This window comes from Budorcas taxicolor, chromosome 25 (assembly GCF_023091745.1).
Source record: "Budorcas taxicolor isolate Tak-1 chromosome 25, Takin1.1, whole genome shotgun sequence".
NCBI classification, from domain to species: Eukaryota; Metazoa; Chordata; class Mammalia; order Artiodactyla; family Bovidae; genus Budorcas; species Budorcas taxicolor.
In genome coordinates this window covers 28,184,541-28,210,619 of record NC_068934.1, presented here as the reverse complement: position 1 = coordinate 28,210,619, position 26,079 = coordinate 28,184,541, and the positions used below count along the sequence as shown (strand labels likewise).

Below are 26,079 nucleotides of genomic sequence, written 5' to 3'. Positions count from 1 at the left end.
TTCTTGTTGGCTATCTATTTTATTTAGTTTTATAATTAATTTTTATTGTAGTATACTTGCTTTCCAATGTTATGTTAGTTTCTACAGTACAGCAAAGTGAATCAGCTACATATACATATATCCTTCTCCTTTTTGGATTTTCTTCCCATCTAGGTCACCTCAGAGCACTGAGTTACCTGTATTACACAATCAGTTCTCCTTAGTTATGTATTTACAGAGTATCAACAGTGTATATGTGTCATTTCCAATCTCTCAATTCCTCTCATCGCCACCTTCCTCCTTATTATCTATACATCATTCTCTACATCTGTGTCTTCACTTCTGCTTTGCAAGTATGATCACCTGTACCGTTTTTCTAGATTCCATGTGTGCATTAATGTATGATATTTGTTTTTCTCTTTCTGACTTACTTTATTTACTCTGTTACAGTTCATAGGTCCATCTATGTCTTCACAAATGACCCAATTTCATTCCTTTTTATGGCCGAATAATACTCCATTGTGTATATATACCACATCTTCTTTATGTATTCCTCTTTTGCTGGAGGTTTAGGTTGCTTCCAAGCTATTGTATTTTGCTATAGCAACTGCAATGAACTAAGATAGATTTAAATAGACCTTTCTCCAAAGATGACATATAAATAGTCAACAAGCAACTGAAAAAATGTTCAATATTACTAAACACCAGACAATGTAAGTCAAAAGTAAGTCACAATGAGGTATAATCTCAAACTTACTATAATGGCTACTATTAGAAAAAAATCCAGAAAACAGCAAGTATAAGTGAAGATATAGAAAAATTGGAACACTTGTGTGCTACTGGTGAGTCTGTAAAATGGAGCAATCACTATGGAAAACAATATGAAGTTTCCTAAAAGAATAAAAATAGAACTACTATAGGATCCAGTATCGTACTTCTGCAATATATCTAAGAAAATTGAAAGTAGGATTTGCATGCCAGTGTTCATGCAGCAGTATGCACAATAGCCAAGAGGTAGGAGCAACCCATATGTCCATCAATGATGAATGAATAAAGAAAATTTGATACATACATACAATGAAATATATATTCCTCCTTAAAAAGTAAGGAAATCCTGCCATAATGCTACAATGGATGAACCTGAGAATATTATGCTAAGTGAAGTAAGCCAGTCACAAAAAGACAAATATTGTATGATTCCACTTATATAAGCTATTTGAAATAGTCAAATTCTTAAGAAGAGAAGTAGAATGGTGGTTACCAGGGGCTTCAGGGAGGAAGAAAAGGAGAGTCATTGTGTAATGCGAATAGAGATTCAGACTCACAAGATGAAAAATTTCCAGAGATCTTTTTCACAACAGTGTACACATAGCTAACACTGATGAACCGAACTATGCACTTAAAATAGTTAAGGTAGTAAATTTTATGTTATGTGTGTGTTTTTTTAACCACAATTAAAAGTAAATAAAAAATAAACCTAATATGGTGTTAAATAAATTATGTTCTCATTTCCTACCTGGACAAACTACTTTAACAACCTTGGAAGGCCTGATTTGAATCCTAAGATGCTTTGAAGTTCCAAGCCAAAGGCAGTTGCTCATGGAGAGCCACCCTGTTCTTAGGCACCTGCCCATGGGCCACGGCTTACTCTCACTGCTCCTTATTTCCACTCTTCTTAAAATGTGAGGGGCCAACACATACACAGCATAAACACCTCCAGTCCATGTGCCCAGTTCTCATCCTCATCCCCTGCATACAGTTTCTGCCTGATCTCCCCTTGGAGTGAACACATCAACAGTATAGTTGTGTCTGCTGCTGGAAGAATGGACTCATAGAGGAGGCCTGAATAGACCCTTGAAGCTGAAGAGTCATGCTCCAAGCAAATATCTATGTGTGATCTTTTGAACTGGAGCATTAACGATTACAAGACTTTTCCTCGCAGGCCTGGCAGGCTACAGGGGAAAGCTCCAGCTGGGTTTAACCTTCCATGTAGAGAAAAGGAAATACTCTACTCCAGCCAACTCTGATGGCTTTCCTGGTGGCTCAGATGGTAAAGAATCTTCCTGCAATGCAGGAGACGTGAGTTCGATCCCTGGGTTGGGAAGATCCCCTAGAGAAGGAAATGGCTACTCACTCCAGTATTCTTGCCTAGAGAATCTCATGGACAGAGGAGCCTGGCAGGCTGCAGTCCATGAGGTCATAGAGTGTTGGACATAACTGAGCAACTAAGCACCTTAGCACCAGCCCACTCTAGCCATCCTTTCCAGGCTTACATATGTTCAGTGGTGAATTCTATCAAATATTTTAAAAAGAAATGATATGCATTCTCTAAAATTTCTCTTGGATGATATAAGCAGAGTAATTACTTTTAAGAACATTCTTTGAAGTCAACATTACCTTACATCTAAAAGTAGACAAAGACAGTATATGAGAAAAACTAACAAAAACTATAGACTAATCTCTCTCATAAACACAGATGCAAAAATCTTCAACAAAATATCAGCAAGTAGAATCCAACAATATATGAAAAAAATATACAGTATGACTAAGTGGTATTTTTTCCAGTTGTGCAAGATTGTTTCAACATTTAAAAATCAGTTGATGTAATTCAACTGATAAATGGTTTAAGGAGGAAAAATCACATGATCACACCAATGGTTGCAGAAAAGGCATTTGACAAAGTCCAAAACTCATGCATGATAAAAACTCTCTGTAAACTAACAGTAAAGAGGAACTTTCTCTACTTGAAAAAGAATACCTACACAAAACCTAAAGTTAACATCATACTTAATGATGAAAAACTTGAAACTTCCCCACTAAGATTAGGAGCAAGGCAAGGATGTCACTCTCTCATGACTGCTTTTCAATATAGTGTTGGCCCTAGGTAGTCAGTAAGACAAGAAAAGGAAATAAAATGTATACAGATCAAGAAGAGAGACATAAAACTGTTTTTCTTCATAGATGGCATAGATGTCATGCAGAAAATCTAAAAGAATCAACAAGAAAACTCCTGAAACCACAAGTGATTATAACAAGGTGGAAGGATGTAAGTTAACATACAGAAGTCAATTGCTTTCCTGTATCAGCAAAGACCATGTGGAATTTAAAGTTACAAACACAATCCCATTTACATTAGCAGCCCATAAAATGATACTTTAAATAAATCTAACAAGGTATATACAAACTCTTTATGAGGAAAACTACAAAATGCTGATGAAATAACTGAAAGAATAACAAAATTAATGGAGTTACTCCATGTGTGTGAACCTGAAGACTTGATATTGTCACAATTTCACTTCTGAACTTGATCTATAGATTCTACACAATTCCAGTCAAAGTCCCAGCAGGTTATTTTGTGGATAATGACAAACTGATTCCAAAGTTTATACAGAGAGGCAAAAGACTCAGAATTGCCAATGCACACTGAAGAAGTAGAACTGAATTAAAAGTTGGAGGACTGATACTACTCAATATCATGACTTACTATTGATCTAAAGTGATAGTAATCATGTACTGTAGGCAGGCTAGACAAAGAGATCAATGGAATAGAGATCCTAGAAATAGACTCACATAAATATAGACAATTGGTCATTGACAACTGACCTTTGTAAAGAAAACAAACAAACAAACAATGGAGCCAAGATAATGTTATTAAAGAATGGTTCCATACAACATGTAAGAAAATGAATCACACAAGAGTTCACATTGCTCACAAAAACTAACTTAAAATATCTCAAGCTTAAATGTAAAATACAAAACTGTAAAATTCCTAGAAGGTAACTGGAAAAATCTAGATGACCTTGGGTGTGGCAATGACCTTTTAGGTACAAGACAAAAAGAATGATTTATAAAACAAGGAATTGAGAAGCTGGACTTCAATAAAATTAAAAATTTCTACTCTGTAGAAGGACATTGTCAAGAGAATGAAAAGACAGGCTGTAGTTTACATGAAAATATTTGCAAAAGATATATCTGATTTATGTCGGAGAGTGTATGAATGGATAAGAAAGCTGTGGTACATATACACAATGGAGTATTACTCAGCCATTAAAAAGAATACATTTGAATCCGTTCTAATGAGGTGGATGAAGCTGGAGCCGATTATACAGAGTGAAGTAAGCCAGAAAGAAAAACACCAATACAGTATACTAACACATATATATGGAATTTAGAAAGATGGTAATGATAACCCTGTATTCGAGACAGCAAAAGAGACACAGATGTAAAGAACAGTCTTTTGGACTCTGTGGGAGAGGGCGAGGGTGGGATGATTTGGGAGAATGGCACTGAAACATGTATACTATCATGTAAGAAATGAATTGCTAGTCTAGGTTTGACACAGGATACAGGATGCTTGGGGCTGGTGCACTGGGATGACCCAGAGAGATGATATGGGAAGGGTGGTGGGAGCGGGGATAAGGGTTGGGAACTCATGTACACCTGTGGTGGATTCATGTCAATGTATGGCAAAACCAATACAGTATTATAAAGTAAAAAAAATAAAATAAAATAAAAAATAAATAAATTAAAAAAAGATGTGTCTGATAAAGAACTGTTATCTAAAATATTTAATACAGAGTTTGGATGAACCTTGAGTATATTATGCTAAATAAGTAAGTCAGCCAAAGAAAGACAAATACTGCATATCACTTACAGGTGGAATCTAAAAACATCAAACTTGTAGAAGTAAAATGGTGGTTACTTGGGGGGTGGTGTGTAGGGATATAGGACAGATGTTTAAGGTACAAACTTGCAGTAAGTGGTAAATAAGTCCTAGAGATCTGATGTACAACACAGTGAAAATAGGCAACAATGTTGTATTACAGTCCTCAGACTTGCTGAGAGACTAAAACGCAATCATTTAAAGCACTAAAACGAACTGATAACTATACAATGTGCTGCTGTTGTTGTTCAGTTACTCAGTGGTGTCTGACTGTTTGTGACCCTATGGACTGTAGCACACCAGGCTTCCTTGAGAGAGGTGCTAATTATTGCTGTAATGGCAATCATATAAAATATATCAGACTAACATGTGTACACTTTAAATTCACACAATGTTGTATGTCAAATATATTTCAACAAAAATATGGAAAGTAAGGAAACAACCTGATTAAAAAATGGGCCCGAGATCTTAGGAGACACCTAACACAGAAGATATACAGATGGCAAATAAGCATATGAAAAGATACTCCACATCATTTGTCATCAGGAAATGCAAGTTGAAACAAGAGTGGGATACTACTACACACCTATTAGAATGTGCTGGTAAGGATGCAGAGTAACATGAATTCATCCACTGCTGGTGAGAATGGAAAATGGCACAGTCACTTTGGAAGACAGTTTGGCAGTTTCTTATCAAACTAAACAAACTCTTATCACACAATCCAGAAACTGTGCTCTTTGGTATTTAACCAAAGGATCTGAAACCTATGTCTGCACAATTGTCTCCTCATGCTGTGTTCTTAAGTGTCAAAACTTGGAAATAATCAAGATGTCCTTCAGTTGGTAAATGGAAAATAAACTGTGGTATATCCAGGCAATAAAATATTACTCAGTGCTCAAAAGAAATAAGCTATCAAGCCATAAAAAGACACGGAGGAAACTTAAATGCATAGTACAAAGTGATATAAGTCAAATCTACAGCAATCTGGAGGAGGCAAAACCAAGGAATCAAGGAAACAGTAAAGAGATCAAAGGTTGTCATGGATTCTGCAGAGGGAGGGATGAACAGGTAGAGCACAGAGAGTTTTTAGAACAGTGAAACTCTAGTAATGACCAGTATATAGTGTTCATACATATAATGAATATATGTCGTTACATAATTGTCCAAACTCACAATGCACAACACCAAGAGTGAACCCTAATGTAAACTATGGTCTTTGGATGATAATGATGTGTCAATGTGTGTTCATCTATTGTAACAAATATACCGCTTTCATGGAGGATGTTGTTAATGGAGGAAGCTGTGCATGCACGGGGTCAGAGGGTATATGGGAAATCTCTGTATCATTTGCTCAGTTTTTCTGTGCACCTAATATAGAAAATCTAAACAAAGCAAAAAAATTACTATGAGCATTTTAATCTCAGACTGTTAAATCTCAGAGAAACTCAGAATTCATTTTTTCATGTCTGAGTGAGGAATGAGGTATTGCACCTAAAATAAAATGACAAAAAACTAATCATTATTTTATTATTACCTTAAAATAATTATGAGTTACAATTAAAATAATGCCCACAAATCTTTTGCTGTGCAAGAGAATTAATTCTTTAACATGAATCCCTGATATTGTTTTGATCAAATGGTGGAAGACATTTTATCTCATGCTGATTGGATTTACTGAGTCAGGTTGACTGGTGTTACAGAATGTCAATTATTGATGAAGGAGAAAAGAGTACAGGAATGTCGAATATTCCTTGGTTGTCTGGGAGAAGTGGGAAAATAGTTGCACAAAAGGTATTGTCAGGAAAAGTTTGAAACTGAGAGTTTAGAAGGAAATGGCAACCCACTTCAGTACTCTTGCCTGGAAAATCCCATGGACAGAGGAGCCTGGTGGGCTGCAGTCCATGGGGTCACTAAGAATTGGACACGATTGAGCAGCTTCACTTTCACTTTTCACTTTCATGCATTGGAGAAGGAAATGGCAACCCACTCCAGTGTTCTTGCCTGGAGAATCCCAGGGATGGGGGTGCCTGCTGGGCTGCTGTCTATGGAGTCACACAGAGTCGGACATGACTGAAGTGACTTAGCAGCAGCAGCAGAGAGGTTATGATTATGCCAAGACTGATAGGGTACATAGAGACCTTTGGCCAATAGATGGGGGCGGGGTATGATGAGGTTTTGGTCTGAATATCAGTGTTAATTGTTTACCAGCTGTGTCATCTGGAGAAAGTTATTTAACCTCTCTAAATCAAAGTTTCCTCATCTGAATAAATGAGATAATTTAGCAAAACACTCAAACAATTGACTAGCATCCAGAAGTGTTAGATGTAGTGATGATGATACTATGGTTATGATGGTGATTATGGCATTAATTGAGTGAAGGAATATTTAAATAACTTTGGCAGTAGTAAGTAGACAGTAGCAGCATAATAAGAGAGAAAATGGACAAATCTGGTTGAGAAACAGTATTTGCTACTTCTTGGTGACTTTCAAATTCACCTCCATTTGTCCTGTGTACTACAGGCTTAAATTAGTATTAGTTTGGATAATATATTCTTTATAGAGGAGGATAAATCAATGAACAACCCTCTTAAACTCATTGCTGAAAGTTCTAATTTATCTTATGTTCCAGTCAAGATGGATGCCTGTTTATCAGAGGGCCAAGGACAAGCAAAAAAAAAAAAAAAAAACCAAACAAAAAATGAAAACCAAAACCAAACTATCCCTAAAGGAAGAAAATATGAATTCAAAACCAGCAAGCTGACACAAGAGGCATGAGAGATGTGAAAGGGAGAAAGGGAAGATGAAAAAAATTCAGACATGTTGAGAAGCAGTTGTTCTCCATTCGTGTGTGTATGAATTTTAGAGGGTTTCTCCCCTATATTTCTATTCCACTTTCAACCTGAGAAATAATGACATTTACATTCAAAGTGTTTCCACCTCAGAGTTTTCTGGATGGCAGCCTGTACCTCCTTATTCCTCAAGCTGTAGATCAGAGGGTTCAGCATGGGGATCACTGTGGTGTAGAACACGGAGGCCACATTCTCCTGGGCCAGGGAACTGGCTGTGGAGGGTTTTAAGTACATAAAGGAAGCAGACCCATAAAATAATCCCACAGCTGCAAGATGGGAGCTGCACGTGCTGAAGGCTTTGGATTGTCCCTCTCTGGAGGTGATGTGGAGAATGCTGGAGATGATGAAGGCATAGGAAATAAGGACCGTTAGGCTGGTGACTACAATGTTGAATCCAGCCAAAAAGAAAGTTGTCACCTCGATGTCATAGGTGCTAGAGCAAGAGAGCTTCATGAGGGCGATGATGTCACAGAAATAATGACTGATGAGAAAATCACAATAGGGCAGCTTCAACATGAGGCCAGTCTCTATAGTTGAGCCAATGAGCCCCATGATATAGACCCCAGCCACCAGCAGGGAGCAGACTCCATGAGACATGATGATGTTGTAAAGCAAAGGCCTGCAGATGGCAACACAGCGGTCATAGGCCATCACTGTCAGCATGTAACACTCAGCAATGACAAACACCAGGAACAAGTAGAGCTGGGACATGCACCCTGCGTAGGAGATGGTGTTCTTCTCTGACACAAAGTTCACCAGCATCTTAGGGGTAATGACAGAGGAGTAGCAGAGATCCACAAAGGACAGGTTGCTGAGGAAATAGTACATGGGGGTGTGAAGCTGAGAGTTCAGACAGATCAGGGTTATCATGCCCAGGTTCCCTATCATGGTGACCAAGTAAATCCCAAGGAAGAGGAAGAAGAGGGGGAGCTGGAGCTCTGGCTGACTTGTTAAACCTCTGAGAATGAACTCTGTCACTGTGGATTGGTTTTCTGCAACCATTATCCTCTGTTTGAGGACCCTGTGGCGATAAGAAAGAAGAGCTTGTGAAAGGTTGTATAGAGTCAGCCCTTGGTATCAGTTGGAGACACATCTGAGGATTCAATCAACAGTATCTAGGGCACGAAAGGCTATCTTCATTGTATTATGGCATTTAAAAATTCTAAAAATGTTATATTGAAGTATAGTCAATTAACAATGCTGTGATAGTTTTAGGAGGACAGCAAAGGGATCCAGCCATACATATACATGTAACACTCTCCCCCAAACTTATAAGAAAGTTGAGCATGGCACAGCAGCTCCTGCAGATACTGGGAAATGACTGTGTAGGAGACTTTCTGGTAAGGGGAGGTATCAGCTTCTGTTCCTGAGTGAGTGATCTTGAACTCACATTTTCCTAATTGTTTTGTATCTTTACTCCTTCTTTCCTGGTGGCTCAGATGGTAAAGAATCTGCCTGCAGTGCAGGAGACCCAAGTTCTATCCTTGGGTAGAAAAGATTCCTTGGTGAAGAGAATGGCAACCCACTCCAGTATTCTTGCCTGGAGAATCCAGAGGAGCCTGGTGGGCTACAGTCCTTGGGGTTGCAAAGCGTTAGACACGACTGAGTGATGAATGCTACTTACTCGTAATATTTTTTAGGATTCAGATAATTTCTTCATGACTTGAAGAATATGAAGGTGGGGATAAAACAGCGACCTCTGGAGACTTTGACACCCTCCTGTTTCTCCTGTAAACCTCTTTTATTTCTAGGTTTACAGTTGAATGTTGCTCCAGAAAGAGAAAGTCTGTTGGTATCTATGGAGTCTCAAAATCTTGCCCATAAAATGAAAACATGTGGTTACCTTATCCTAAGCTGAGATAGTGTGGGCTGGTAGTTAGAGCCCTTTCAATCACTGAGTGACAAATGAGTTTCCACAGTTGAGAATTAAATGGAGTTACATTATCAATTTCCAAAATTAAAAAATGTAATGGAATAATGTGTATGAAATATTTTCCAAATACTCAATTGTTATACAAATATAAAATTTCATTAGGCATCTGGAGTTTGTCCTAATTTTTTATTGAACCTGAGGTCCTGGGATACTTATTTTTAGTTTTGGTTACACGTAGAAGTCACCTGGTGAGATTTAAAAGACAATATGTCAGGTTCTGAGTTACAGTCATTCTGACCAACTGGCATTTGCTAGACACTGAGGGCTCTGTTTATGGGCAGGTGGCAAAATTCACCTGAAGGTACTAAAGATTTTTTCTTTAACTTTTTGTTTATTGCAATCAGATGGTTTTGTAGCTTGAAACTGTGGCACTGAAAGCAGTTTATCCTGAGTAACATAAAGCTCCCAAGGAAGAGGTTGAGATTGATTGCTCTCCATTGCATCAAAAGACTCAGGAAAAATTGGATCATGCTTAGGAGTAGATGGAAGTAGAAACAGAATACAGTGCACCTCCCAGATCAAGAGCAAGGGTTTTTGAGTGGTACATGGACATTTTCCCTCATCTTCTTTTTTGCTAAACCCTGCTGTCCTTAGCGGCCAGCTGATCCACGGCCACTTTCTTTCCTCACACCAAATGTATCCTCTAGGATAACCAGTCTCTCTTGTTGCTTCATCATTTTTCTATACCTTGTGTTGATTTCAAAATGACTACTCATGGTTTTTCTGTTTTTAGAGTCAACCTGTGATCAACGCAGAGAAGATTTTTAGCCATGGCCATTATATGCAGATGACCAAGAGGCTCCTTGGAAGGAATCTTGGTGCATCTAAGTCAAAATGGCAGTTTAAAGTTGGTCTTGAGAAGCATTTCCTGGATATCATATCTCCGTGTGATGGCTTTTCTTCAATTTTCCTTTTTACTCAAAGAGAAAAAACTGAAGGAAACATAATTTATTAGAGCTTAGAGTATTTTTCTTCTGGTAAACTGACTTCTGGAAGTAATTTGGTAAATTCTATTGAGAAATTGTCAGTGGTAAATGTAAGCCCCTGGAAGATCACCTCTCTGACTCCAGTTAAAGTTTCCCAAATTCTAAACATGATTGGTCATTGGATGAAATAACCATTTAAAACTACTCCATATCTTAGCTTTTGTTATTTCAATTTAGGGATGAGCATGTGAGTGAAAAAGATACACATTTTTTTATTTTTTTTATTTATTTATTTTTTATATTGTTTTGTAGTTTATTGTTTTCATTGACAGTATACTTTCAACATTTTCATGCTTATACACATCAATGTCTTATAAAGAAATTGAATATAGATGCTTTTCTTGGTTTTGACCTTTTGAGACTCTGGAATTCTATGACTCATTATGAACCAAATTTTCTAAATCCTCAAGCTCATGTCCTGAAAGTGGTAAGAAAATTGTTAGATTCCCAAGCAGCTAAGAAGTTGATCCTATAATTCTAACTGAGATTATGTGTCAATTTCAGTGTTGAGTGATTTCATCCTAGCTGGTTAGAAAATTACCTATATTATTATTATTATTTATAATGACAATTAAAAGACTATTTCTGTTGAAATTCCAGCAATTGTTCTCATTATCCCACGGAACTATATGTTGACTATTCTGGATATACTGCTTGTCTTCTGGTCTGTACTGATTTAATAAATATGCTAAATATGGAAGACAGAACTTGCTACTAAGAATAGGTAACCCAGTTAAATGCTCACCATGTGGTTTCCACAGTGTCAAGTTAAAAAAGAATGATGGACCGAGGTTTATTGGGCTCTGGCTTCTTTCTGGCCCTTTGATTTGAAAACTCATGATCTTAAGAGCTGTTCGTATTTCTTGCCCTCCTAGTTCTTAAGCAACTTCAGCCTGAGGAGAGCTGAGACTGTAGTAACTGGAAGAAATTCTTTCTGTATTATGGTTAAGAACTTTGGGGAAATTTCAGCTAATCAATGTTATCTAAAGAGTGACAAAACTGTTACTGATTCTATAAGTGACTCATCCCTGAAATAGTTGCTTCTAATCTCTCTTTTTTTTTTTTTTTTTTGCTTAGTAGCTCACTTTATTTATTTTTTTTTATTATTATTTTTTTATTTTATTTTTCTAATTTTAAAATCTTTAATTCTTACATGTGTTCCCAAACATGAACCCCCCTCCCACCTCCCTCCCCATAACATCTCTGTGGGTCATCCCCATGCACCAGCCCCAAGCATGCTGTATCCTGCGTCAGACATAGACTAGCGATTCAATTCTTACATGATAGTATACATGATAGAATGCCATTCTCCCATATCATCCCACCCTCTCCCTCTCCCTCTGAGTCCAAAAGTCTGTTATAGACAGCTGCGTCTTTTTTCCTGTCTTGCATACAGGGTCGTCATTGCCATCTTTCTAAATTCCATATATATGTGTTAGTATACTGTATTGGTGTTTTTCTTTCTGGCTTACTTCACTCTGTATAATCGGCTCCATTTTTTTAATCTGAAAATTTCACAACATATTTAAAGTACTTAAAAATTAGTGAGTGGGCTTCTTACTTCCACCCGTGAAGGGTGAACTCATACTGGAATTGTATTTATACCATAAACAACCAGAAAACCAGACAAGGCACAATGAACAATCATTTCCTGACATCTGACAACAGGCAGTACCAAACTGATTCCTGAGCGGAGGGAGAAATATATCATAAACCCAATGATTGTACCAGTGATTCCAAGCCACATTCCAGGTGAACAGATCTAGAAAGAATGAATATTATAAAATGTAGGACAACAAGTAAATAATAAAAAGCCTATAGCTAATAAGCTAATAGTAGGAGATAAAATATAATAGGAGATAAAATATAATCATCAAAACTGTCAGTCTAAAAGAAGGGAAGGAAAAAGAAAAAGTAGAATAAAGGACAGTTGCAAGATGGCAGATTTAACAAACATTTTGATGACTGATTTAGATACAAATAGTTTAAATAGTCTAAGGAAAATGCAGAGATTGTCACAGTGGATAAATGCCATTACCCAATTGTATGGTTTTCCAAGAAATCTACTTTGAATATAAAGACATTAATAGCTAAAATTATAAGTACAGAAAAAAAGATACCATGTAAATATCAAGGCAGAGAAAGCTAGACTATATCAGCAGTGAGCAAAGTAGATTTCAAAGCAGGAAATGTTACTAGAAATAAGGAGGAACATTTCAGAATGATAAAGAAGTCACTTGATTAAGGCGACATGAGACTCCTAAATGAGTTCATTTATCAACAGTGTTTCAAAACACATGAACCAAACTGACAGAAAGAAAGAATATAAGGTCCACCATTAGAGACTGCAATACTCTTCTAATTAATTAAAAGAACTAGTAGAAAGCTTAGCAATGACAGAGAAAATACCCACAAACTGACATTTTTGGAACTCTCCACACAGGAACAGCAAAATATGCAATGTTAGTTACATGTGGAAAAGCCCATTCATGATAAAACCTATTCTGGGCACTAAAACCGCCATACCTTTGTAAAGCTGAAATCACATACACCATTTATCCATACCAAAACAAACTATAAATAATTTATAGAGTGATATCTAGAAAATCATCAGCTATTTGAAAATTAAGTGCTGAGATTTTCTTTTACTCATTTGATAAACTATAAATTTTAAGAATTGAGGTATTAGATAGCAAAGAGACAAGATTAGAATCAAACTGCTTTTCTCTGACTTATTTATTTATTTTTATTAATATATCATTGACCTACAGCACTATGTTAGTTCAGGTTGAAGGGCTGAGATTTTAAGCCTTCCTTAAAAGTCACAGGGGGCTTCCCTGATGGCCCAGATGGTAAAGAATCCCCTTGGAATTTAGGAGACACAGGTGATGCAGGTTCGATTTCTGGGTTGGGAAGATGCCCTGGAGGAGAGCATAGCAACCCATTCTTGCCTGGAGAGTCCCATGGACAGAGGAGTCGGGTGGGCTATAGCCCATACGGTGGCGAAGAGTTTGATGTGACTGAGCATGCACACAAAGCTCACAAAACTGCTTTCCTGATAGAATGGTAGAAGTTAAGGAGTAGCAACAGAGATCTTACGGATTGCAGAGCCTAAAGTATTTACTGTCTGATCCTTTCTGAATCATTAGCAAACTCCTGTTCTAGGAAACTGATACTCAAATTCACCCAAAGTCATATGGCTATGAAAAATAGAACTGAACCCAGAACCCAGGAGTTGTAACCATGAGTCTGTTTTGCCTTTACCATACTGTGCTGTCTGGCTATAACTTGTCTCTTTGTGAAACTTTATTTTTATATTTTAGGTAAACAATGTCATACATTAAGGCCAATGAAAGATCTCATTGCTGTATCTCCAGAAACTTTTTTTAAGAGTACAAAAGCAATATATCTGTATTGTAGACAAGTAAACACACAGACAAAAATCAAATTGTCATATTCTACCAACTGAGAATCTAAAATTTCTATGTATGTTCTACTAGATCTTCTTCTATGCATATATGTATTTATAAATGTGTGCATTAATATACAGGTTTTTTAGTTTTTAGTCAAAGTGAGCATACTATACATGTTGGTTTGTAACCTGCTTTGTTCTGTAGCATTAAAAGACACTGACTGACTTGTAATATCACTTCTGTTCATTTTGATACTGAAGATAAGGAAATCTGCATTATAATAAACTTTTTTAAAATTTTAATTTAAATTTATTTATTTTAATTTTATACCTTAAATTATTGGCAGTGAGGTATTTAAATTTTCAATAATAGTACTGAACTGAACATAATTTTGAATTGTATTTCAATTTTTTGAAAAAGATATAAGCAATTTTCATCTAGATAATTACAGGAGATTTGAAACATATCTTATGTATCTTCTTCCCTCAAATCAGAGTCTCCTAAAATGATGAGAAACAGAAAATTCACACACATCTCATTACTAGGAATCAAAGTTCCAGAAAACAGAATATTGTTATGAAGTAGAGATTTTATTTCCTGTCTTTTAATGTAAACACCTTTTCTACTGAATACAAAATCATGAGCAACAGTGATATTTTCCTGTAATCTTCTAGCTAATTTATAAATGACCCCTAAATTTCTTGTTAGTTACTAAAAATCTTACTAGTAGTTTTATCAGCTCACCAGAAGCAAAGAACTGCTGCTAATGAAAACAATCAGAATTATAAAAGCAAATATATTTCCTTTCCAAGTGAGGGGAAAAGCTCTGAGAAGGGAGACATATGATTGAAAATGGTGTGTATAAAAGGTCTGTAGTCGAAATGGGAATTCATGGAAGATACCTTGTTCTCATCTTACACAACTGCCTTAAAACCATAACTGAATATCTGTGTTGAGGAAAACTGGAACATTGTTACCTGGAAGTCTTAGGAGGTACTCGGCTTTCCAGTGCTCAAGAAATAAATATCAGAAAATAGAAAGCTACAAGATTTACATCTATTTTCAGTTAAAGGGACGAACCAGTCATAGAAATGGGTCATAGAGACTGGGGCACTGGATATTTTTATGTTTAGGTAGACACTCTCCTGGAATGCCTGCTCCAGAGACTGGGTCCTCAATGAACAATTAGTGTGTGTTTCCATTTGCTCTATGAAAGCTGTGTTAACTCCCAGGTGTGTTAATTTTTCTGGGAGAGTTATCCTGCCTGGTAAGTCTGGTACCTAATCCCAGAAGCTGGACGTTTTTAGCTTCATTATCATTATCTTCACCATGACCACTTCAGTCATTACCATGAATATCATCATACTTTTACCAATATCATTGCCATTGTTGTTAGTCACTGCCATCCTGGTTTGGTATGCACCATTAGTTTTTCACCTACATGTACAATGAACTGCATTTATAGTCTTTATTATAAAAATGCTTTATTTTATATCTTTTATATTTGGCATTTCTCCAAAAACAAATTCCCTAAGCTTACTTAAAAAAGTAAGTTTACTTACTTGTTTAATTTTAGTTAACTGCTTTTTTCATTGAAATAGAATGAATTTTATTTAATCTTTAGTAATTAACCTTGATTACTTTTGTTTTTATTTTATATTTTTTAGCTTTACTGCAATATGACTGACAAAAAAATTATATACATCTCAGTTGCACATGTGATTTTTGTAAGTATACTATGTGATTTGACATACATACATATTGTGAAATGATTACTGAAATCAAAATAATAAACATATCCCGTATCTCACATAGTTACCTTTATGTGTGAGCCAAGAACACTTAAAATATACTCTCTTAGCAAACTTTAGGTGTTCAATACAGTAGTGTTAACTATAGGCATCGTATTGTACATTATATTCCACAGACTTATTGAGTTCTTATTGTGTTCTGTTACATAAAAGCAATATACACACACATAAGATCTTTTTTTAAAAATATAAATTTATTTCCAATACTCTTTCTTGAGCATTGGAAATTTGTACCCTTGACCAACATCTCCCCATTTCCCCCATGCCCAACCCCTGTTAACCACCCTTCTTATATTTAAAGGTAAATAAATACTTAACACTATCCATGTCTGGGTACTCAAAAGATCTTTTCATTTTCCTTAATGCCCAATAATTTTGCTAGAATGCGATTGGCAGTTTTTCATTCTGAGTCAGTATTCTTTGACATGGTGTGTTCCTTTTCAGAACAAGTTTCAGTCCTTTATTATTTGTTAACATAATGAGAATTTTTATAAACTCTAAATTTTAGTATTTGTTTTGTTCCCTTGCTTTCATTATATTTCTGGGTTTCTGTTCTTTTCTGTGTATATCAAATCATTTTTGTCTAGCTTTGACATTAAAAATTTCTCTTGAATTCTCCTTCTTTTCTTTTTGATCTTAAATTGTTCCTCCTTTCCCAAATAGGTTTCTCCTAAGATTTCTCTTTCTTAGCAACATGGGTGTTTGTTCTGTAGAAGAGTTCTACGTGATTAGATTTGAGATTCTAGATCCACAGAACGAGGCACCCCCTCCAGACATTATTTTAGCATTCTTAAATTCACCTGCTGTTGGAGTGAGTTAAACTCCTCCCAGTTTCTGCTGCTATTCTCAATATCACCTGATGAGCTTTTCTGTAAGCAATTTTTGGCTTTCCTGGTGGCTCATTGGTAAAGAATCTGCCTGCCAGTGCAGATGTGGGTTTGATTCCTGGGTCAGGAAAGTCACCCGAAAAAGGAGATAGCAACTCACTCCAGTATTCTGGCTATAGTTTATGGGGTCCCAAAGAATTGGACACGACTTAGCTACTGAGCATAAAAGCAATATACACACACAACTAATCTCAAAAATATATAACCAACTCCTGCAGCTCAATTCCAGAAAAATAAACCACCCAATCAAAAAATGGGCTAAAGAACTAAATAGACATTTCTCCAAAGAAGACATACAGATGGCTAACAAACACATGAAAAGATGCTCAACATCACTCATTATCAGAGAAATGCAAATCAAAACCACAATGAGGTACCATTTCACACCAGTCAGAATGGATGTGATCCAAAAGTCTTCAAGCAATAAATGCTGGAGAGGGTGTGGAGAAAAGGAACCCTCCTACACTGTTGGTGGCAAGCTAGAACAGCCACTATGGAGAACAGTGTGGAGATTCCTTAAAAAACTGGAAATAGAACTGCCTTATGACCCAGCAATCCCACTACTGGGCATACACACTGAGGAAACCAGAATTGAAAGAGAGACATGTACCCCAATGTTCATCGCAGCACTCTTTATCATAGCCAGGACATGGAAGCAACCTAGAAGTCCATCAGCAGATGAATGGATAAGAAAGCTGTGGTACATATACACAATGGAGTATTACTCAGCCATTAAAAAGAATACATGTGAATCAGTTCTAATGAGGTGGATGAAACTGGAGCGGATTATACAGAGTGAAGTAAGCCAGAAAGAAAAAACACCAATTCAGTATATTAATGCATATATATGGAATTTAGAAAGATGGTAACAATAACCCTGTATGCGAGACAGCAAAAGAGACACAGATGTATAGAACAGTCGTTTGGAGTCTGTGGGAGAGGGAGAGGGTGGGATGATTTGGGAGAACGGCATTGAAACATGTATAATATCATATAAGAAACGAATCGCTAGTCCAGGTTTGATGCAGGGTACAGGATGCTTGGGGCTGGTGCACTGGGATGACCCAGAGGGATGGTACGGGGAGGGAGGTGGGAGGGGGGTTCAGGATTGAGTGCACGTATACATCCGTGGTGGATTCATGTTGATGTGTGGCAAAACCAATACAATATTGTAAAGTAAAAAAATAGAACATAAAAAATTTAAAAGACCCTGTTCCTAAGGTGGGAGGAGAAGGGGACGACAGAGGATGAGATGGCTGGATGGCATCACCGACTCAATGGACATGAGTTTGAGTAAACTCCGGGAGTTGGTGATGGACAGGGAGGCCTGGCATGCTGCAATCCATGGAGTCACAAAGAGTTGGACATGACTGAGCAACTGAACTGAAATGAACTGAACTGAAAATCCAGTCAAAACTAAATTGATAAAGACTTCTGAATGTTTTCTTAGTTGTGACTGAGTGACCGAACTGAACTGACTGAAAAATTCATACCAGACTCACCTTCCTACTGTAAACTGTAAACTGGAAAAGTATATGTAATTACTCTTTAGACATGTGACAACAGGCATCTCTGGACTGGTATCTGTGATGGAAGGAAAACAAATCAGGTAAGTCTTATAATTGCCCAAGCTTTCATTTGCAGTCTAGTCAGACCCTGGCACCAGAGGTGTTGCCCAAGCAAAGCACAAAATTGTTACTAGTTGTAGAATCAGAGATCAGAACAAGGAAGCTTAGTCACTTCAAATTGATAGGGAAGAGGACCTGAGTTAGGTAGAGAAAGAGCTCCAGAAACACAAATACAGTCCCCCTTTTCCTTCAGCTAAGTACTAAGCTGTGTATGTACAGGGTGATGTTCCATGAAGCTAAATTAATTATAACTGCTGGTGGTTTGGAAGCTGGTTTGGAACAATTGCCAGAACTCACACAAGGCCTGGAGATGTCTGAACCTGCACCATCCATCTTAGTGAAATCTCAAGGAATATTCAGGACATTCAGTACAGGTTGACAAAAGGTAATAGTTTAGGAGTAGTACTAAATTTGCCCAACTCTAAATTAGACCTGCTTTAACAAACCTTAGAAACAAATTTCAAAAAGATTAAGCTTATATGCTTGCCTTAATTGCCATAAAAAATCCTTAAGAATTTTAAATGAGAAGATAATCCAGAAACTCAACAATGTTATAGTCACAATGTTCGGAATCCAATAAAAATTAGTAGAGATTCCAAAAAGTCAAAGAATGTAACTCACAACCAGGACTAAAGCAACATTCCAGTAATTATAAAAATGTTGAGATTAGTCGACTTTAAAATGTATTATATATATTATGTATATATATATATATATTAAAAGGAACTTTAAAAAGGCATTATATATATGCTCATAGGTATTAAGAAAACTAAGGTCAAATGTGTGTTAATTTGGCTGTAATGGCATTTAAAGCAAACAAACAAAAAAAGCTGTGAAAATGGCCTTGGAGGGTTATCTTTAGTTACTTGAAGAGTTTCTAGTTTTTTTAAAGTACAGTTTATGTTAAGATAATTTTTACTAATTTAGAGAAGACAATCAATGTCTGTGAGAAAATGGACTTTCTTTTGGATTTTCTTTTCGTGGTCATTGTGAGTGATTGCTTTTTCCTGTTATTAGTTTCACATTCTTCCTTTGTTCTAAAACTTAGACTGACGTCTAGCTTTGACAATCAGTATGTTTTATTTTCCTGAGGGGGGAATAACTTATAATGCTGTTTAGTTTTGTACTATTGGTGTGTTGGTGAATTTTTTTTTGATTTTTAAAATTTTTATTTATATATATATTTTACCATTCCTTACTTTATTTTATTTTATTTTTTTAATTTTACTTTATTTTACTTTACAATACTGTATTGGTTTTGCCATATATCAACATGAATCCACCATGGGTGTACATGAGTTCCCAATTCTGAACCCCCCTCCCATTTCCCTCCCCATACCGTCTCTGTGGGTCATCCCAGTGCACCAGCCCCAAGCATCCTGTATCCTGCATTGAACCTAGACTGGCTAACTGTAATAGATTATATGAACTGAGAAAAAAATACGAATATAATAGAGTGAAAAAATGGATAATATTAAAAAAACCCCAAATGGAACAGTAGAATGAAAATGCTTTATCTAAAATGAAAATTTACAAGGTGAACTTACCAGAAGAATAGATATTATGGGAAAATAACCAGAAAACTTGTATCTCTAGTAAGAGATAGAGAGAGAGAGAGAGAGAGAGAGAGAGAGAGAGAGAGAGAGGGGATTAAAAAAATAAACACAGCCTCAGTGTCTTGTGGTACAATATCAGGTGGTCTAATGTAGCTTAACTGAACCCAAAGAGGGAACAGTGGGATATGTCAGAAAAAATGTTAGAATTAATGATGGCTGAAAATTTCCAAATTCGAAGAAAAAAAATAAAATCACAGGATAAGCTCAATGAACTTCAAGCTCAATAAACACAAAGAAACCCATGTCAAATATTACCATAATCAGATTACTTAGAATTGATTTGTAAAAAATGCTGAACTAACCAGATGATAAGGTAAATTTCATAGAGGACCAAAAATGAAGATCACTGTTGACTTCTTGTGATAAAAATATAAACCAAGGAATAATGAGACACTGTTTAAAATGTTGAAAAAAATCTGTTTCTATCCAGAACTATATCCAAAGAAGATAGGCTTCAAAATTAAAGTGAAATAATTTTTTTCCTCCAGAGAAATAAGAGCTTAGAGAATTCATTGCAAGCATGTCTGCCCTATAAAAAATATTGAAGCCAGTTCCTGAAACTAAAGAAAATGACACCAGATGGATACTTGGATATTCACAAAGGAATGAAGATTGCTGGGAATATTAAATACGTGTTTAAATATTAAAAAAATCTTGTTTTCCCCTTTTAAACTGTTTAAAAATGATGACAGTTTACAGTAATTTAAGTTTTCAGTTTACCAATAATTCCTAACTTTGAAATGAACACATACTGCATAAAAAACCTGAAAGTAAAGCTAAACATAGTAGATTGGCCATTTCACAAATTGGCTATTCAGTGAACTAGATTTCAGCAAAGTGACCTGTTGGTAAATTAGTCTTTCATAACTGATTTTCAGGCAACTGGCATAAATTATTTTAAAAGACATAATCAACATGATTTAATTACTGATAGAAAGGAGGGAGCAAGCCAGAAAATGGTGCCATATTCTGATTAAGATAAGGGGCAAGAGCCACTTTAGAGGGAAAATAAGTTTTCAGTGTATTGAGTCATAGGTATCTGTGGGGCATTCAGGTGCAGGTGTGCAGTGGGTTGCTGGTATTAGAGGTGTAAATCTCACCTAGAAATGTAGATTTTACTTTCAATTCATTCAGTGTGAGCAAGTGGATGAGATGGTTCAGAGAAAGTATTACTAAATAGGACAAGAAAAAAGAGTCGAGGATCTGCTGTCATCAATGTTTATGGGCAAGTGAATAAGGACCCATGAAGGAGAATGAAAATAAGGGGCCAGAAGTTGGAGGAAAACCAGAAAGTTTTGTTCTGAAAGAGAAGCTGTCAACAGTATCAAGTAAAAGAGGACTGAAAAATACCTGCTGAGTTTGAGAAAACCTGAGTTAATTCAACAACAATGAGACCCAGACAAATCAGGTTTAATTGCTGTAATTCTGTAGATGGGGGAATACCATACAAAGAGTACTTGGCATCTTGTTCAAAGCAGTAAAATCCAGAACAGATCTTTATTATTATTTTTTAAATATAAATGTATTTATTTTAACTGGAGGTTAATTACTTTATAATATTTAGATCTGCCTCCTTCCACAGTAACACTGCTTCTTGATGTGAACTAGCCACCAGAATAAAGTCACTGGGAAAAGTCTTCATAAAATTCTAAAACATTTCATAGAGAAAGTGTGTGACTTTTGTTTCCAATGAAGGTCTATAAATTGCAAAGAATCTCTTCAGTCTTTGTTTTCTATCTGTCTAATACTTTTGTTTTTAAAAACATTTCTTCTTGTCATCAGTTCAATCAGTCATATCCGACTCTTTGAGACCCCATGGATTGCAGCATGCCAGGACTCCCTGTCCATCACCAAATCCCAGAGTTTACTCAAACTCATGTCCATTGAGTCGGTGATGCCATCCAACCATCTCATCCACTGTTGTCCCCTTCTCCTTCCATCTTCAATCTTTCCCAGCATCAGGGTCTTTTCCAATGAGTCAATTCTTCATGTCAGGTGGCCAACGTATTGGAGTTTCAGCTTCAGCATCCTTTCAATGTATATTCAGAACTGATTTCCTTTAGGATGGACTGGATTGATCTCCTTGCAGTCCTGGGGACTCTCAAGAGTCTTCTCCAACACCACAGTTCGAAAGCATAAATTCTTTGGTGCTCAGCTTTCTTTATAGTCCAACTCTCACATCCAAACATGTCTACTGGAAAAACCATAGCTTTGACTAGATGGATCTTTGTTGGCAAAGTAATGTCTCTGCTTTTGAATATGCTATCTAGGTTGGTCATAACTTTTCTTCCAAGGAGTAAGTGTCTTTTAATTTCATGGCTGCAGTTACCATCTGCACTGATTTTGGAGGCCAGGAAAATAAAGTCAGCCACTGTTTCCACAGTGGAAAATTTCAGTCCACGTCATAATCTTGATTTATCTTTCATCCTGGGGAAAGTATAAATTTTATAGTTTTGCACAGGGATATTTCCTTTATGAAATAGTACATATGTTCCTGAAATATAGTGCTTAAGATAAAAATTCGTTTCGAAGAGCTTTGAGGGTATATTTGTAACAAGGATGAGTCCTGAGGGAGTGGTACAATCAAATTATTTTTCACTATTATCACTGTAAGTTTCCACATAGAATTTCTTTTTTTTTGGTTTATATTTTAAATTAGTTTATTTGTTTTATTTGGAGGCTAATTACTTTACAATATTGTAGCAGTTTTTGCCATACACTGACATGAATCAGCCACGGGTGTACATGTGTCCCCTCACCCGGAAACCCCGTTCACCTCCCTCCCCATCCCATCCCTCTGGATTGTCCCAGTACACTGGCTTTGAGTGTCCTGTTTCATGCGTCGAACCTGGACTGGTTATCTATTTCACATATGGTAATATACATGTTTCAATGCTATTTTCTCAAATCATCCCGCCCTCGTCTTCTCCCACAGAGTCCCAAAGTCTGTTCTTTATGTCTTTGTCTCTTTTTGCTGTCTTACATATAGGGTTGTCGTTACCATCTTTCTAAATTCCATATATATCTGTTAATATACTGTATTGGTGTTTTTCTTTCTGACTTAATTCACTCTGTATAATAGGCTCTAGTTGCATCCACCTCATTAGAACTGACTCAAATGCATTCTTTTTAATAGCTGAGTACCACAGCTTTCTTATCCATTCGTCTGCCGATGGACAGCTAGGCTGCTTCCACATCCTAGCTATTGTAAACAGTGTTGTGATGAACACTGGGGTACACATGTCTCTTTCAATTCTGGTTTCGTTGGTGTGTATGCCCAGCAGTGGGATTTCTGGGTTGTATGGCAGTTCTATGTCCAGTTTTTAAAGGAATCTCCACACGTTTCTCCATAGTGGCTGTACAAGTTTGCATTCCCACCAACAGCGTAAGAGATTCCCTTTTCTCCACACCCTCTCCAGCATTTATTGTTTGTAGACTTTTTGATAGCAGCCATTCTGACTGCTTTTGATTTGCATTTTGATTTGATTTGTAGTTTTGATTTGCATTTCTCTGATAATGAGTGATGTTGAGCATCTTTTCATGTTTTTGTTAGCCATCTGTATGTCTTCTTTGGAGAAATGTCTATTTAGTTCTTTGGCCCATTTTTTGATTGGGTCGTTTATTTTTCTGGAATTGAGCTGCAGGAGTTGCTTGTATATTTTTGAGATTAATTCTTTGTCAGTTGTTTCGTTTGCTATTATTTTCTCCCATTCTGAAGGCTGTCTTTTCACCTTGCTTAGAGTTTCTTTCATTGTGCAAAAACTTTTAAGCTTAATTAGGTTCCATTTGTTTATTTTTTCTTTTATTTCTATTACTCTGGGAGGTGGGTCATAGAGGATCTTGCTGTGATTTGTGTCAGAGAGGTGACTTGCCTATGTTTTCCTCTAGGAGTTTTATAGTTTCTGGTCTTACATTTAGATCTTTAATTAATTTTGAGTTTATTTTTGCATACACACATATATTATTATGTATACACACAGGAAAAATACATTCAGGAAGTAAATTACTACATTAAAAGATATTATTTAAGTATTCATAACACCAAGTGCTTACTCTGTTGCAGCCATATCTTCTCATGCACATATTTTTCTTTGACTGTTCTAGGTCTTTCTTTTTGTTTGTCTCCAATATTTAGTAGTCACTAAAATCCAGTCAAAATTAAATGAAGTCTTAATGCAGCCATGACTGAGTAACTCATACCAGACTCAACTTCCTACTGTAAAACCAGACTGGTAAAGTAGATATGATAATTCTTTAGATGTCTGACAACAGGCATCTCTGGACTGGTATCTGTGATGGAAGGAAAACAAATCAGGTAAGTCTTATAACTGCCCAAGCTTTCAATTTGGTGGTCTAATCACACCCTGCCACTAGAGGGGTTGCCCAAGCAAAGCACAAAATTGCTACTAGTTGTAGAATCAAGAGATCAGAACACAGGGGGCTTCAGTTCAGTTCAGTTCAGTCACTCAGTCGTGTCCGACTCTTTGCGACCCCGTGAATCGCAGCACACCAGGCCTCCCTGTCCACCACCAACTCCTGGAGTTCACTCAGATTCATGTCCATCGAGTCAGTGATGCCATCCAGCCATCTCATCCTCTGTCGTCCCCTTCTCCTCCTGCCCCCAATCCCTCCCAGCATCAGAGTCTTTTCCAATGAGTCAACTCTTCACATGAGGTGGCCAATGTACTGGAGTTTCAGCTTTAGCATCATTCCTTCCAAAGAAATCCCAGGGCTGATCTCCTTCAGAATGGACTGGTTGGATCTCCTTGCAGTCCAAGGGACTCTCAAGAGTCTTCTCCAACACCACAGTTCAAAAGCATCAATTCTTCAGCGCTCAGCCTTCTTCTCACTTCATGTTTATGAGGAAGAGGACATGAGCTAGGTAGAGAAAGAGCTCCAGAAACATGAATACAGTCCTCTTTTTTCTTTGGCTAATACTGAACTGTGTATATATATGGTGAAGTTCCATGAGGCCAAGTTAATAATTACTGTTGATTTGGAAGCTGAACGATTCCGAGAACTCACAGAAAGCCTGGAGATGTCTGAACTCACACTATTCAGCTTACTGAAACCTGAAGGAAAATTAAGTACAGGCCCATGAAAAGTAATAGTTTAGGAGTAGTACTGCTGCTGCTGCTGCTGCTGCTAAGTCGCTTCAGTCGTGTCTGACTCTGTGTGACCCCATAGATGGCAGCACACCAGGCTCCCCCATTACCCTGGCAGGCAAGAACACTGGAGTGGGTTGCCGTTTCCTTCTCCAATGCATGAAAGTGAAAAGTGAAAGTGAAGTCGCTCAGTCATGTCCGACTCTTAGCGACCCCATGGACTGTAGCCCACCAGGCTCCTCCATCCATGGGATTTTCCAGGCAAGAGTACTGGAGTGGGGTGCCATTGCCTTCTCCAAGGAGTAGTACTAAATTTGTCTAACTCTAAATTAGACCTGCTTTAACAAGTCTTAGAAAGAAACTTCAAAAAAAATTAAGCTTATATACTTAATGGCCATAAAATAAGCCATTAAAATTTTTAAAGGAGAGCAAGATAATTTAGAAGCTCAACAATGTTATAGTCATAATGTTTCAAATCCAATAAAAATCAGTAGATAGTACAAAAAGCAAAAAAAAAAAAAAAAAAAAAAGAAAAATTGCAAATCAACCAGGGCAAAAGTCAGCCAGTAGAAACATACCAGAAATTATATAAATATTGGAATTAGTCAACAAGGATTTTAAAAAGGCCTTATACCCACACTCAAGGGTGTTAAGGAAAATAATAATATAGCAGAGTGAAAAAAAAGGAAACTACAAAAGAAAACCGAATGAAACACGTAGAACCGAAAATGCTTTATATGAAAAGAAAATTTGGTGGATGACCTTAACAGATCAGTAGACACTATTGAAGAAATAATTTAAAAACTTGAATACTTGGCAAGAGAAAGTGCTGAAATAGAGAGAGAGAGAGAGAGAGGATTCAAAAATAAACAGACTCAGTGCCTTGTGGTACAATATCAAGTGGTCTAATGCAGTTTAACTGGAACCAAAGAGTGCATAGGTTAGAGAAAATATTAGAATCAAAGATGGCTGAAAATGTCCAACTTTGAAGAAAACTATAAACCCACAGGATAGGCTCAATGAACCTCAAGCTGAATAAACACAAAGAAAACTGCATCAAGTTATCACCATAATCAAATTGCTTAGAATCAGTGTTTTTTAAAAAAATGTTATACCAACCAGATTATAAAGACAAATTTCATAGAGGACCAAAAATGAAGATTGTTGTTGACTTCTTGTCATAAAGAATACACACCAAAGGACAATGAA

At 36.6% G+C, this 26,079-nt stretch overlaps 1 protein-coding gene across 1 annotated transcript; it reads right to left on the bottom strand.

Annotated features, from left to right (window-relative positions):
- Positions 1-7,536: 7,536 nt before the first annotated feature.
- On the bottom strand, positions 7,537-8,496 carry LOC128069134 (olfactory receptor 151-like). The gene has a single exon (XM_052662408.1). It carries the CDS (start codon positions 8,491-8,493, stop codon positions 7,537-7,539), a length of 957 nt encoding a protein of 318 aa, XP_052518368.1. The 5' UTR covers positions 8,494-8,496.
- Positions 8,497-26,079: the final 17,583 nt, after the last annotated feature.

Bases quoted from the DNA above. Each gene is read 5' to 3' on its own strand.
- LOC128069134 (XM_052662408.1), bottom strand. From the start codon at position 8,493: ATGGTTGCAGAAAACCAATCCACAGTGACAGAGTTCATTCTCAGAGGT.